Raw genomic sequence first — 16382 nt, 5'->3', positions numbered from 1 at the left:
CACATTGTGGACACAGCTGCACGTCAACAAGGGAGTGTCCACATCCATGGTGCACTATTAGGTCGAATGCTACATCTATTGAAAGAAACTGTTTCAGGCATTCATGTGCATTTTCAGAAGAAGGCAGACAGGTCTTATCAGACTTCCACAACATATGACAGAACTTCTTTCTCAAGGTCTAGATCTCATAGCACTGTGAGGTCAATATCTAGAGGTTTCTTTCAATCTTTAATGGATGAATCCCATCATCAGAGCAACTCAGCATTAAGCTCACATGTTCTCACATGCTTATGATTTCTGCATCCCTCACCAACAATACCATTCTGAGACATTAAGTATGACAGCTTCCAATTCTAAGTTAAATTTTGACTATCAGTAACACAGAACCTATTCACTATGAAGTCACTTGTCAGACAAAGCAAATACTGCAGTTATTCTTTCTACATGAAAGAGAATAAACAGATGACAGAGGAAACAAAACAGCAGCAGAAATGTCATATTCATTTAATGAAAAGTAACTACCTTTCTTTCAGCATGTGAATGCAAACTCTGTAAGTAACTCTACAGTAAAGCACTCACAGTGTAGGCCTACACATCTTTTGTAATACCTGCTCTTCTACATTTCAGTCAAAATCTGCCAGTATGACTAGCACTTGTGCCACTGACCAATCGACATTGTACAAATTATGACAGCAAATTCCTTCTGAAAACATGTTTTTAATTTGTGATATAAGGAAAAATGTTTGGTGTACAGTGTACTTTGACCTTGTTCTACTCAGCACAGCCCATGAGTAGCATTGCAAAGATCAAGTATTATCTGTGTAACTTCTTAGTGTTACATAGTAAATGTCATGGCCCGTACTTGTGGACTAAATGGCACCTTTTTGCTTGTGCAGCTTAACACAATACACAAGCATGTTGGAGGGGTTGTCCTGCTACTCCCATAGGCTGGCTGCCATCACTATTGTCACTGCTGGGACAAGAGGGAGCTGCACTGGTACTGTTATTGACTGACACACCAGGCCAATGCATGTTTATATTGTGCAGAAAGCAGCAGGTAATAAACTTCATGAACGCAGTAGCAGGCTCTCTTCTAGTTACCAAAATGGGTTTTCAACAGGCCTAACACTTGGTCAGTGGCTATCTGCTGCTGTGACAGGCAGTATTAAAGTGAGCATCATCAGCTCCCTGGGGTTATGGACTGTTGTCATTAGCCAAGGTTCAGGTGTGTGCCTGCAACCCCTTTCAAACAAAACAGGGAGAGGACACACAACAAAATGGGGGGGGGGGGGTAATTACTAAGTACTATCTATGCCACTGTATAAATACAGAAATAATTATTGTTAGCACATTATAATAGTTTGCACCGACCAAATGGGTGACTGCAAGAAACCCTAGCATGCACAAAAAGACAATACAGCAAGCTTGTATGCCAAATATGAGAATCATGGGAACTGCCAAGTTGCTGGGCCAACATGTTGATGATGCACCCCATACATCACATACTACCTAGTGGTTTATGGAATGGTCACCTTTTTTATTCTGGTACCTTTGCCCTGTGGTCTGGATAGTGTCCTGATAGCAACATGGTGCAGTCTGTGTCACCAACTATTTCAGAAAAACTTGACATTTAGTAGAATGGCATGCGTGGTACATGCTCAGTCCTGTGGTGGCACTGGGAAATAGATATACTGATCCAAATGTGCAAAGATTATGTCAAGGAACTACTGAAATGTCCTTGAGACAGAAGCCTGTGAGATACCCAGCATGTCACATATTATCTTTGGAAGGCCCACATGGCAAGTATATTGAGGGCTATGTGTATCTTGGTATCCAGCAGTATAGGAGGACCATACATTCCCCTAATTCCTGTCTGTGTGACATATAAACTCACCAAAGCCTGTTTTTATATTCCTGTCCACTCAAAACCTGACCAAAAATTCTTGCTCAACAAAGAAAAGGTGAGTAATCTTTTCCCCATATATTTTTTTTGCTAGTCCAGTGAGCACTTCATGTACCATGTTTTAGCCCAACTAAAAAGAACAACTCTCTATGGGATACAGCATTACTGCCACATAGCATGCATCTATACACAATACAGCATAGATAGAAAAGGTATACAGAATCACTTTTTATTACCAATCTGCACATGGTCCATTTGCAGATCAAAAAGTGACCATGAATCAGTTAAAAGCAGGAAGAGCATCTTATTTGCATAGGATAGTCACAGATTTTACACAAGTTCTTCATTTACATTTCATCACTCCCTCATTTGAATCCTTTTTTTTTTCAAACTGGTTCTAACAGCTGTGTTGTTACTGTCTCAAAACTGAACTTAAGCAGCACTTGTTCACAGCCTCTACACAATCCCACTGTGCTCTTCTGTAATTACTATGAACACTTCCCATAGCTTTTTAGCCGAACGTGATTTCTCAAATGAATTGATCATTGACGTTTGTGATGTATTATTTTCATTAGCTTTTAAAAGCATACAAAGTTCACCTTAGTTTTCTTAGCCTGTGGTCCTATTACATCAAAATTCTTTAAACAGAACACATTACTCCAAAATATAAAATAGCAATTCTAATGCCTGTGCTTTAAGGTAAGTACTGCTTAGATGTGCCGTAATGGAGTACTTGTTATTTGCAGCACTGGTAAGTATAATTCAAAAGTAGTATCTAAAGCAGGGCCAGTTTTAGCATTTTGGGGGCCCCCAGCAAATGTCAAGTTGGGGGCCCCTAGGCACTTCCAGTACAAGTATCATCCTGTCAATGCCACACCTCCTAAGAAACTTTTTAGTTTGTGCTGCAAACATTTAGGAGAAGTACGCACAGACAGACCTGTAGCTACAAGCTCTTACCTTACCACAGGCCTATATACCACACTTTGTTGACCTGTCTAACAAAGGGACACTTACAGTTACTGGCATTTAGTTGTAACAATGGTACATTACAACAACTGTATGTAAAGGTCTGGACATAAATGAAGTGATGACTAGGCCTACTGTTTCAACACCCTCCCGCACATCCTCCAGTCCTCTCCTCTGACCCCCCCCCCCTGTTTTGGGATCCTCATACCATGCACATTACTTTTTTCTTCCTTTTCTCACATTTTGCCTTACTCTCAGCTTTTTCAGGAAGCCATAACTTTCTATATGCTTTGAAGTGCATTTTTTGTGGGGCCCCCACACAGTCAAGGATGATTAAGGGGGGCCCCCTGCAGCCATGGGTATAGCAGGGACTAAAGCTGGATATGAAGTTAGTTTTAGTGGAGAACATGTCCAACAGTAGGATTTAACTAAGCCAGGGGCACTATGTCAGTGAAGCCTGTTACTTGACAAAACAATGTGACTACAGCCAGAAATAGCTCTGAATTTTAAAGGAGATATAAATAAGAGTTATTATCCATGTCATGTGGTTTATTAAGTATTCAAGAATGCTGTAGAAGTTTTTGTTGGTTTGACAGACATGTTACAAAATATCAGGATAAGACAATTTGTTGTTGTTGGGCCCCCCCTGGGAACAGGGGGCCCCCAGCGACTGCAGGGTTCGCTGGTGCCTAAAGCTGGCTATGATCTAAAGGCATAAAGTATGCTTTTGTGTTGTCTTTTCATTTTCCTCTGATTATAGTCTTAATCAAGCATTCAGGACCAGCAGTATCACATCACTGAGTTTCAGAGTATGAATTAGTCTTCACTGTCACAAGGACAGAACACTTGACTTTCAGATGTACAGGAAAACGCTGGGTATTTAATCATTCCAGTGAAAGTAGAATTAGCTACTCTAGGTATGTACAGAGATGAGAATTAAGAAAGTTTTAACAATGTTTTTGTGTTGTAGTCTGCAAATAGCTTAATATGAAGTACATGCTACTGGTTTGGGGTCAATGGCAATTGTATTAGTGATTAGTGGATCAATTAGCTAATTAACAATGAATTATTGTCTTATGTTACATATTAACATAGACATTGTGCCTATGTTTTCTTCCAGAAAAATGCAATGTGACTTGCTTTGCAGGAGGTTTTATTGTATGCTTATATTCTGTCCTTTTTTTCTTCCCCTCCCTCTACCTAGATTTCTTTAAATCACAATATCTATTGCACTGCAGCCTTCTAGTTTGTGTACAAAGTGTTAACTTAGATTTTCTTGTCCTGTGAGATCTCAGTTAGCTGATAAACCTACCCACAGTAAATCAGCTTAATCCAAGAGTAAGGTAATATATGTTTCCTCTTGCTGGAATCGTGTTCTCCAGCAAATCCTCAACATTATACTCATTCATAAGCATGACAATGAAGCTTTTAAGTACTTATGTTGAATATTTTAAAGATTATTTGTGGACTTTCTTTGAAATCAGTGACTACAGACAACTACATAGTAGGTGTCACATATAATGCTGTTAAGTAACTATTGTTCATTGGTCACTAAATTTAAGTGTCTTTCTCTTTCTTATCAGCAATCAATGGATATATGTACGGAAACATGCCACATCCTAATATGTGTGTAGGAAACAATGTGTCTTGGCACTTGGTTGGCATAGGAAGAGTAAAAGATTTGCATTCTGTCTACTTTTATGGACAAACAGTCACAGTTAGAGGACACCGACTTGATGCAATCAATTTGCTACCTGCAACTTTCGTCACAGCTGAAATGAAAGCAATAAATCCTGGAAAATGGTTACTGAGCTGTCAAGTAAATGATCATACACAAGGTAATGTCATTTAACAGTCAAATGCTTCAGTTATGACATTTACAGGCAGAAAGAGTCTTGGTGTTTTCATTGCATTCTCAAAATGTGCTGCCAATATGTTTTAGTCCTAACAATGTTAAGCCCCATAGCGTTTGTAAGTACCTTTGTATCCCTGTGTCATCTTGAAAATAAGACTGTGTCTAGTAGCTTTTGTCCAGTGAATGCAGATAAACCAAATCCTGATGAAGAAGTATCATGTGAAACAATCTTTACTGTTGCCTACTTGCATTTTGAAATGTCCGCACTTCATCTCTCAGTAACATCAGTACTACTTCTTGGACACTTCATTCTCTATTTTTTGTTTTGTTTTGTGTCTTTTTTGTCCCTCGCTCCATTACTAACTTTCAAACTCATCCCTACCATTATTATATAAGCCTGTTTGCTCCACAGGGCAAAAGGGCTACAGCACCTTGCCCGTTTATTCTCAGGACAATGACTAGATGAAGTTGGACTGTAATTTATATGGTAGGGAGTGAAATTTTTGTCCATGCCCTACTATCAATGAGTATATTTATGGCATTTAGGGTCATAATGTATTGATTATGCCACTGGATGTGATGTAGCCAAAGCCCTGACCCCATAAAACACCGGTGTGTGACCCAGGTCTACATTGTTGTTTCTACCGCAGAGTGTGTGCCATGCTACACACCCACATTGCTTCCCCTAAGAAGACTGTAACTTTTCATAGGTCCACAGGTTCATAGGTGTGTATTAGACTAATGGCCCTGGAGCCTTTACAAGCCTAGCCCATAGGATTACCCTGGCATTGTGCCAACCGGTTTTAGTTCCCAGTGCCTCTGTCGAGTAGAGCCATTGGAGTGATCCGCAGGGCGAATTATTTATTTCCCATCCACTCATCAAGATTTCTCTTGAAGAGGGACAGTGAGGTGCTCTGCTTGACATGTATGGGAAGTCTATTCCACAGCATGGGCAGTCTCTGGGTTATGAACCTGTCCCTCCAGCATGTTCTGTTGATTGTGGTAATGAGGTTGTGGTCTCTTTCTTGGCCTCCCCTTCACAGATTTAGCAAGTGCACCAAATGGAGAAAACACATGAAGTTATCAGCAAAAGTAAACCAAATCATGAAATATTTGTAGCAAATCAGAACAATTACAAGTAGCCTTCAGCCATATCTCGCAGATCTGTGCACTTCTAGTTTTCTGTATTTACACAACAAATAAAAATGATGAGAAAACACGTGTCATAAAGACAGTTTTTAGAGAGATACATTTTCAAAATATTTGCCTTTGAGACTCGAGGCATTGTTTTTGCATACCAACTAACATGTAAAAAGTTGAATGGAGTGCTTAGGTAATCAGGAATGCATGTCCAGAAATTATAAGGTGTATAGCACTTCTGTTAGATTGCTATATGTTCTTCTGGAGACCTTTCAAATACCCTTCCAGTGTGTGTGTGTGTGTGTGTGTGTGTGTGTGTGTGTGTGTGTGTGTGTGTGTGTGTGTGTGTGTGTGTGTGTGTGTGTGTGTGTATGTGTACATGTGTGTATCTGTGTGTGTGTGTGCTCATGCATATGCTGTTGGGTGTGTGAGACAGACTAGTACCTTATCCAGAATGAGTTTTGCTCCCTTGAACCCAGTGACTGCCAGGATAGGCACTGACTTCAAAAAAGCAGAAGGTTAAAATTATGAAAGAATAATTGCAAAAGTGTTTCATAGCATTGAGTCATAATGAAGATATCATAGTAAATAAACTATTTTAATAATACTACAAATAATGGAGTATTGGCCAAAGTGGGACTTGAAAAATTAAAAAAGTAATGGATGAATGTGTTGTACCAATGAGTTGAAATCAAGATGTACATTACATGAGGTGTTTTTTAAATCTCTGCTAAGGGTATTATCAGCTTGTAATGCATTGCCATTTCATATGCTTTAACTGTAAAGTGAAAGGTGACAGAAAGAAAACTTCATTTTAGTTTTCATCAGCTAATTTACTTGTATTATCTTAGTGTGGATGTTCTTACTAAAGTGTCTGTAATAGGAAAATCAGTGGCAAAAATGAGCATGAAATGTAAATATGTGGTTTAGTGTTGTCACTATTTTCGCTAAAGAGAACATCAGACATTCGATATTTGCCTGAAAGCAAGAAATTTGAATAGAAATTTGAAAGTTAAAATGCACATAGTTGTTCTACTCAGATGAATATCTGAAATAAATGTTTTTGAAAGAGATACTTTGTATACAACTCCAAAATATAAACATACATACTATGAGGATACACTACCAAATCAATAAAGTCAATCTATCAGATACATAATTCGCTTTACTCAGATGCAGTTTAATATTAAGGCCACAGTCCCCTAAGATACAAGGAAAACAGGTAGAGTCTTACAAACAATGAAAAATAAAAGGCAGCTGTTGCAAGACAAAAGCGACGCTTGGTAGATGGTAAATCCTTTATAAGCAGAAAACTCCAAATCCAGAAAAAATACAGACAATGTTTATCCAAGATAAAGCAGTGCAAGCAAACACAGCAGTATTAAGCGCTTTTGTCTGGTAGATGACTTCCTCAGAATACAAAATACTGCAATTAGCACCTGTTTAAATACATTGCTTACCCAATCACAAATAACTGACATAATTTCCCCCATTAACAAGGCTGCAAATACTTAATACAAGCCAAATATAAAACAATAATACATGTAAAATTTTAAAACATCCCTAAACAGTGTATATAACTAAATAAAAAACATAGATTTTAATTTCAATAGAGAAGATAAAGAAATTCTATCATTTAACCCAGGAGCATGATAGGCATCAAGCCTAATTTGCCATTTGAGTTCTACAAACTCCAAATACTCATTCAAGGGTCCCCCACGAGGTCCCAGATCTACCTGTTCCAATATAAAGAACAGGAAGGAATGGGTAGGTTCACTAACCAAATGTTTATATAGTGCATTCTTTTCATTTTTATTCCTGATATCATATAAATGTTGATAAATCCTTAACCTTAGGGCATTCTTAGTTTTACCTACATAGAAACTTGCACAGAATCTACACAAGGCCAAATACACAATCCCTTTTAATGTAACAGTACATCCTTTTTGAACTGGAAATATATCCAAAATTTTTGAGCTTGATTTTTTTCTCTGTCCATAACATAAGGGCATTGAGCACACCTCCCACACTTAAAAGTACCACCGTTGTGGGTGTCAAATTTTTGCTTTTCAAACAATCCTTTAAGGGAAGTGTCTCTTTTGTAAACCACTTGCGGTTCAATACCAAATTTCCCTGATAATTCAGGGTCAACATCAAATATTTTCCAATATTTGCAAATAATGTTTTTAATGTCATAAAAATTGGATGTATAAGTAAGAGTAAGCACCCGTCCAAAATTTAAAGGTTTACAGTCATTATGACTTTTGGTGGACACCTGCCCTAGTAGTGCAAGAAAATGACCATTCATTCTTTTAGTCTTAACTTCATTAAAAATATCTATGACAAAGGTTTCAAGGTACCCCCTCTTACAAAACATGTTTTTTAATATTTCACATTCACTAAGAAAATCCGCAAAATCAGACACCATTCTGGCCAGTCTTACATATTGGCCCTTAACTAGGGCTTTTTTCTGGTGCAATGGGTGTGTGCTTATGTAATGCAATAGTGAATTTGAATAGGTAGGTTTCCTATATAGTTGTGAAACAAAACAATTGTGTTCAAAGTCTTTCTTGATGGTAACATCTAAGTAATTAATCAGTTCGACATTGCTATTCATAGTAAACTTAGGAAAACTTGTAGTTCCATTAATATAGGTGAAGAACCTCTTCAGGTCGTCCTCGCTATCTTTCCAGAACAGGACTATATCATCTAGGTATCGCCCATACAATACCCATGAAGTCCTAAATTCCGAGTTGGTAACAAACAGGTCCTCCCATTGTGCCAAGACAATGTTGGCAAACACTGGAGCACAGCACGCACCCATTGCAACACCCTGTTTTTGCTTAAAAAGATGCCCTTCAAAGGTCACAAAATTATTCTCTAATATTATTTCCATATATGTTCGTAAAGTCAGAATGGTGTTATGATTAAGTGTTGAATTGGCACATAAATAGTCATAATACCATTCAAGGCCAATTTGATGTGGAATAACTGAAAAGAGATCACAAACATCAATAGTGACTAATATGTTACTATCAAAAAACATGTCCTGTTTAACTTTAGTAAGAAAGTCCCATGAGTCCCTAATCACAAGACTATGTGAATCTAGAATGTTTTACGTCATATTGTCAATGAACTTAGCAATACTATAAGTTTTTGAGGCTTTTGCATCCACAATTGGTCTTAATGGTGGGTTTTCTAAGGATTTGTGAATTTTTGGTATGCCAAAAATTGTGGGTATTTTTGGATGGCTTATAAGCATATAATTGTAGGTTTCTAAGGTAATTTGCCCATTTAATAATAGCTGTTCCAATTCCAGGTCAATATTACGATATGCTATACTAATCTCATTTCTTGACACCTCAAGATAGACATCACTATACAAAAGTTCCATCATCTTGCTATTATAATCAACCACATTCATAATTACCATGCCCCCACCTTTACCAGGTTTCATTATTCTTATGTCACGATGCTCTAAAATTTCACTTAGAAGTTTTCTCTCATCACAGTCCAAGTTAGCTTGACCAGGTTTTTTATACTTGTTCACTAATAAGTTCCTGATATCAGCTTCACATAGATTCTCAAACAACTGTACTAGGGGGTGTGATGGGGGTAAAAAAATACTAGGCCTACGTGTATCCAAATGGCCAGTACTAGTATTATTGTCATGAAAACGTAAGGCCAAATTAAGTTTTCTTGTAAATAATTTAAGTTGTAAAATAGAGTCAGTAAGTGTCCCTTCCTTAATAGGAACAAAATTAAAGCCCTTTGATAATAACTCGGCCCACCTGGTGTCAACTCTGACCTGGCTGTAGTTATAAATGTTAAAATCACAGTTATTGTTGCTAATAACATTAAGTACCAGGCCACTATTATTATCGTTGTCAAAATTGTTGTCGGGGTTTATCTCCTGTATGAACCCCATCTCCCCCTCCAGGAACCCATCCCAGGGTTGTTGCCATTCCTGTAGTAATCCTGCCTCCCCTGTCTCTGGTTCTGTAACCTCTCCGACCTCCATAAAGGAGGTTGCTCTAAAGGGGAAACATTTCCACTATTGCTTAGTGCATGCTCTTCAATTTCATTATCCTCAGTACAAGAGATGTTATTAACAGAAAAACTTTGTTGTCCCCTTGGTGGATCTGGATATGCTCTACCATTCTCATAATCCACCTTATCCCTTAATAATTTCCTTTCCTTCCTAGTCTTTAATTCAGTTAGTTCAGTGTCAACATGATTAAACACAGCATTAAAGTTATTACGTTTCATTTCAAACAACAAGTCATTTTTAATGCTTAAATCTAAAGTATTAATCTCCCTTAATAACAATGACATTTTACAGTTGTTATCAGATATCAAAATTTGAAGCAATTCACACCCTTGCCTGTTAAAAAATTGTAAAAGTTCTTTATGAAGGTGTGAGTCCTTTTTTAGTCCAGTGGGAAATTTCCATGAACGGAGCCCCTTAGGCACCTGCTCTCTTTTAGTACACTCAGTTAAATATTCATTTTCCAGTTGCAATTTTTTATATATATTACTTAGATGTTACCATCAAGAAAGACTTTGAACACAATTGTTTTGTTTCACAACTATATAGGAAACCTACCTATTCAAATTCACTATTGCATTATACAAGCACACACCCATTGCACCAGAAAAAGCCCTAGTTAAGGGCCAATATGTAAGACTGGCCAGAATGGTGTCTGATTTTGCGGATTTTCTTAGTGAATGTGAAATATTAAAAAACATGTTTTGTAAGAGGGGGTACCCTGAAACCTTTGTCATAGATATTTTTAATGAAGTTAAGACTAAAAGAATGAATGGTCATTTTCTTGCACTACTAGGGCAGGTGTCCACCAAAAGTCATAATGACTGTAAACCTTTAAATTTTGGACGGGTGCTTACTCTTACTTATACATCCAATTTTTATGACATTAAAAACATTATTTGCAAATATTGGAAAATATTTGATGTTGACCCTGAATTATCAGGGAAATTTGGTATTGAACCGCAAGTGGTTTACAAAAGAGACACTTCCCTTAAAGGATTGTTTGAAAAGCAAAATTTGACACCCACAACGGTGGTACTTTTAAGTGTGGGAGGTGTGCCCAATGCCCTTATGTTATGGACAGAGAAAAAAATCAAGCTCAAAAATTTTGGATATATTTCCAGTTCAAAAAGGATGTACTGTTACATTAAAAGGGATTGTGTATTTGGCCTTGTGTAGATTCTGTGCAAGTTTCTATGTAGGTAAAACTAAGAATGCCCTAAGGTTAAGGATTTATCAACATTTATATGATATCAGGAATAAAAATGAAAAGAATGCACTATATAAACATTTGGTTAGTGAACCTACCCATTCCTTCCTGTTCTTTATATTGGAACAGGTAGATCTGGGACCTCGTGGGGGACCCTTGAATGAGTATTTGGAGTTTGTAGAACTCAAATGGCAAATTAGGCTTGATGCGTATCATGCTCCTGGGTTAAATGATAGAATTTCTTTATCTTCTCTATTGAAATTAAAATCTATGTTTTTTATTTAGTTATATACACTGTTTAGGGATGTTTTAAACTTTTTACATGTATTATTTTTTTATATTTGGCTTGTATTAAGTATTTGCAGCCTTGTTAATGGGGGAAATGATGTCAGTTATTTGTGATTGGGTAAGCAATGTATTTAAACAGGTGCTAATTGCAATATTTTTGTATTCTGAGGAAGTCATCTACCAGACAAAAGCGTTTAATACCGCTGTGTTTGCTTACTCTGCTTTATCTTGGATAAACATTGTCTGTATTTTTTCTGGATTTGGAGTTTTCTGCTTATAAAGGATTTACCATCTACCAATCATCGCTTTTGTCTTGCAACAGCTGCCTTTTATTTTCCCCTAAGATACAGTGACAAATTTAAGAACAAACCCATTTGGTGGAACCCAAAAATCAGCAAATCATATAACAAGAGAATAACTCCTAGACTGTAAAGGAACACTCAACACACTATCAGATAAGGAGAAACTCAAAATTATCAAAAAATAACCTAGAAACAAAATCAGATCCTCCAGAAACAAGTACAAATTGCTAATTGCCATCTACACTAAGGATAACAACAAAACTTTCAGAAAAATTGTCTGGAAACTTTAGAAATAATAACCAGCACCACTCTGAGATAATACAAATAACATTGCATACTTGTTCCCTGAGAACATTGTCAACATGTTAGCAGACAAATTAAGCTCAGACTTTCCTTCCCTATCTTCTCCAAATTGCTTATGGCATATAATCATGCCTATGCTACTCCTCCAAATCATCACCGAGTCAGTTCTATGCACTCTCTACAAGGTTAAAAACAGTAGTTCTGTGGACTTCCACATTGTGCCAGGTTGTCTTCTTGTCATCTCCAAGCATTACCTTTAACTTCCCATTATACTTACTCACTCTCAACCTCCCCACTGGCTTTATGATGGAAGAGTGAAAAACTGCTGTAGTCATCTTAAAAAATGTAGCATTGTGTCCTTTGGAAAACCTGGGCACTCCACCTATCATATAGCAAAAATGTCCCCCTAAAAATTGGCTCAGTCATTCGGGACTTGAGCACCTTCATTGACAATGAACTAGCTTTTGTGTACCATATGACCACTGTTGTTAGAAAGATCTTTTATATAGCAAGACTAATCACTAGGATTATACCTTCTAGATACAAGAAAGTGATTGCTGCCACTACTATTCCTTTATGAGGCCTAAAATACAACATAATGGCCCCACTGGTATGTATCTGGCTAAGCATATGATCTAGCTTGAGAGACTGTGGCATTTACTTACCATGAAAATCAAGGCAATGTCCTCCTTGAGTTACCTTGACCACTTCTAAGAGTTGTCACTCTTTTCCTTCACCTACTAAATGTTGATAAGAGAACTTTGCCTTGCCTACAGAACCTCAAAAGATCTGGTCCTATGTACACTCTTTCAACTCCACAAAGCTAATAAGATCCAAAACAGCTGATAGAAAGACATAAACTTCCACTAAAACATAAATAGGACTTGTTAGCTGGATAGATATCTTTCCTAGAGAATATCTCTTTTGTGGAGAATGAGCAGGGAAGCTCTGTGACCATTTTTAAACATAACCTTGACAAGTGGATGGGCAATCATAAATAAACCCCTAGTGTGGCCCCTCAATCTGTTATGGAAAGGGCATTAATTTGGGGTCTGGTATTAATTCATGTCTTAGTCTTAGTAAATGAGTAGGATTGTTGGCAAGGCTGCAGATGATCCCCAGCCTAGTTTGGACCCTATGAACATACATATATATATATATATATATATATATATATATATATATATATAAAACCTGTGTGTGTGTGTGTGTGTGTGTTTGTGTGTGTATATTATAGGACAGCACAATGGTACAGTTATAGCATTCTCATATCATCGCAAGGGGTTCTCCAGTTCACACGGCTAGAGTGCCTTCTATGCAGAGTCTGCATGTCCTCCCTGCGTTTGTGTGGGTTTTCTCCGGGTACTCCAGTTTCCTTCCATGTTACAAAGACTTGCGTAAGGAGCATTTCTGCCTGCGCCTCTGCTGAAAATTGTCTTTGTTCCAAGTCGGGCATTCACAGTCGTGGAACCAAACAGCACCTTAACCTTAACATTACATAATCTGTGATGCTAATACATTATCTGCTCTTGTGCATATCAGTTATTTCATCTTGCAAGTATTGCTTCAGATGTGCACTCTCATTCTCACCACAGCTGGATATTGTCTGAGTTAACATAGTTCTCAATTTCAAGCAAATTTATCTTTGCACAAGTATGCCTAACTTTCCTTATGCTGTATCCAGTTTGAAGTACCCCAAGTAAGTTTTAAAAATGTGCTGGCATGGTGTGAAAATCATTTTTAAATCATAATACCTACAGCACTCATGTGCTATAGGGACAATGTTTTTATTTCACCTATTCCTCAAATATTGAACTTCTTACCAGTACAGGTTGGATGTGGCTTTTTCTACACAGGTTTTGAAAATGACCTTTAATCTGTTTTGAAGTAGTCCCTAAGTTGCACTGCTGGTGGTGTCATCCAAAAAGTCTAGTTTGTTGCATGCTAACCCAGCAAATCTACCACTTTGTTGCATTAATATGCATGGCTGTATCATGCCAGCACAGTTATGGATGAGCATTGTAGCTTTAAGTTTCATATCATAGCTGTAAAACTGTTTTCAAGGTAATTTAGGCATATACATCTAGTTTTTAACATTTAATATCCATCTGTTATTATTATTGTTATCTAATTATTATTGATGGGATCTCCCTCTTTTGTTTGAATGAATGTGGTTTGTAAATAAATATTTGTGTTACCTCCCACATGACAAAAGCACAATTAAGTGATTTCCTAAAGTGCCTGTGGTATATTACTGTATATGCATGTTCATCCTGGGTGGAGCTGTACTTGATCTAGAATTAGATCCTGAGTATAAGCTCTTGTTCATCCAGGATGGAGCTGCACTTTATCCAGAATTAAATCCTGAGTACAATTTCTTACTCCACTACAACCCAGAACAAGATATAGTAGGAATTGTAAAAATGAGTCAGACACACACACACACACACACACACACACACACACACACACACACACACACACACACACACACACACACACAGGAGTGTATATTGGGTATAAGAAACACAAAACACAGTAAAAAGTATTAAAAATTGTTCATTTGAATTTTTTTTTTCTGCAGGGGTCAAGCCATCCCCTGCACCCCTAAACAGTCTGTTACTTATATACACTAACTCCATGTCTGCACTATAGTTAGGGAGAGGACAACTTCCTGGTCTCTACTGTACTGCAGTCTTGCATGAGAAGATCAGTAATTTGTTATACTTTCATATTCAATCACTTTTGTTGTTTTTTTTTCTATACATACAAGTGAAAATTTAAACAGCTGCATTCCACCTGTTATGTATAGACACAGCTATATATATATATATATATATATATATATATATATATATATATATATATATAGGATCCATTTAGTACATTGAGTGCACTTCTGTGAAAGAGCATTTTGTTGAAAATCCACTTTCATGTGAAAATAAAAATAAAAGTAAGAAAAAAACAAAAAAAGATGAAATAAAAACATTCAGTTTGCATGTAAGCTTAGTTGTACATCAAAGTTTAGTGTTGATGTACAACTAAGCAAACTAGTGCTGAGATTGTGGTACAGTGGGGATAAGGGAATATTCCCTTTTCCCCACTGTAGTGCGATCTCGGAGTGAGAATATTAAAGTTGGGCAGGGTGAAGGGGGCACAGCCCCCCACATAGGGGGTGCAGGGGCCTTGCCCCCTGCAAAAGATGTTTTCTTGTGTATTTTTTTTTTAGTTAGCTGATCCGGCGAGTATACTTCAGCTAAAGTGTAGTTTCATTGAAGCGCACTTTCGCTGAAGTGGGCATCGTGTGTGTGTGTGTATATATAGTTATAGATAGATATAGATATAGGTATAGACATATAAATGGGTGCACTTCAAAACATCAGAGTACACAAACCTCAGTGGCTAATGATAGATCCTGAAAGACTGAAAGCCAAATCAATGAAAAAAAATATGTTTTTTGCAGGGGACAATCCCCCCTGCACCCCATTAATTATATATACTGACTCTGAGATCACAGTACAGTGAAAGAAGGGAAAATTTAACCAAACCCACTGTGCACAATCTTGCATGGACATAACACAGGCAACAGAGATCAAATCTCTCTCTGCTTTGTGTTAACTCTGTGATATCTTATATACCCTACCCTATACTGCAACTCAGCACCTTGCCTTTCCCTTACTTGTACCCTTTCCTTTACATTCTTGTCTTTAAATATTCTATACTAGTCTAAATACTGATTATTGTACTTACTTATGTTTCCAATGGTAGGATTCTGCTGATAGCTGCAATCTGGTTCACCTGGTTCTTACTGCTTAGTTTGCTCTGCTCACCCCACTCCCCTCCCTGTCCCCATATCCCACCCACCCCCAGGCCTCTGCTCATATCCCCAAGAAATCACTCCCTCTAATTTCCATTATCCAGTTGTAGATAACTCTACCCTGTCTACACCCACATCACATTCATAGCTTACATACTTTTATTTAACCAAGCTGATCTGCCTTCCTCTTTCTCCATCACTTTGAATCTCATTCCCCCTGCTATAATTATTTGCATCTTACTTTACTTCAGTCCTCCATATACAAACACCAGCTCAAACTATATTACAGTAACTACAGGTTTGCCACCTTCTCTCTTACTACTCCTGCTTTTCATTTTTCATTCCGCCTATTAATGCACACATCAAACTAACATTGCACCATAAATTTACTATTGACCAATCACATCTCCCCCGACATATCAAAAATTTCAACACAAGATGTCTAACCAAACTGTCAAAGCCTACCCTGAAGACAATACATTTCCAAACTTACCTTAAGCTGCTCACATATCACTAGATAACATACATCTCTAATTAAACCTGATATTTC

The 16382-nt window shown here is 37.4% G+C and overlaps 1 protein-coding gene across 3 annotated transcripts in view; it reads left to right on the top strand.

Moving 5' to 3' along the window:
- HEPHL1 (hephaestin like 1) overlaps positions 1 to 16382 on the top strand; it is a 571952-nt gene that overhangs the window by 105647 nt on the left and 449923 nt on the right. For all 3 annotated transcript variants that reach the window (XM_044072648.1, XM_044072649.1, XM_044072650.1), the window contains exon 5: positions 4453 to 4707. In XM_044072648.1, the coding sequence (XP_043928583.1) occupies positions 4453 to 4707 (255 nt within the window). The remainder of the gene's footprint in view (positions 1 to 4452; positions 4708 to 16382) is intronic.

Source organism: Protopterus annectens, chromosome 5.part0 (assembly GCF_019279795.1).
Source record: "Protopterus annectens isolate FY-2018-M chromosome 5.part0, PAN1.0, whole genome shotgun sequence".
In the NCBI taxonomy this organism is placed as follows: Eukaryota; Metazoa; Chordata; order Ceratodontiformes; family Protopteridae; genus Protopterus; species Protopterus annectens.
Note: the sequence above shows the minus strand (reverse complement) of the source record. Positions and strands in the feature narration are given on the sequence as shown.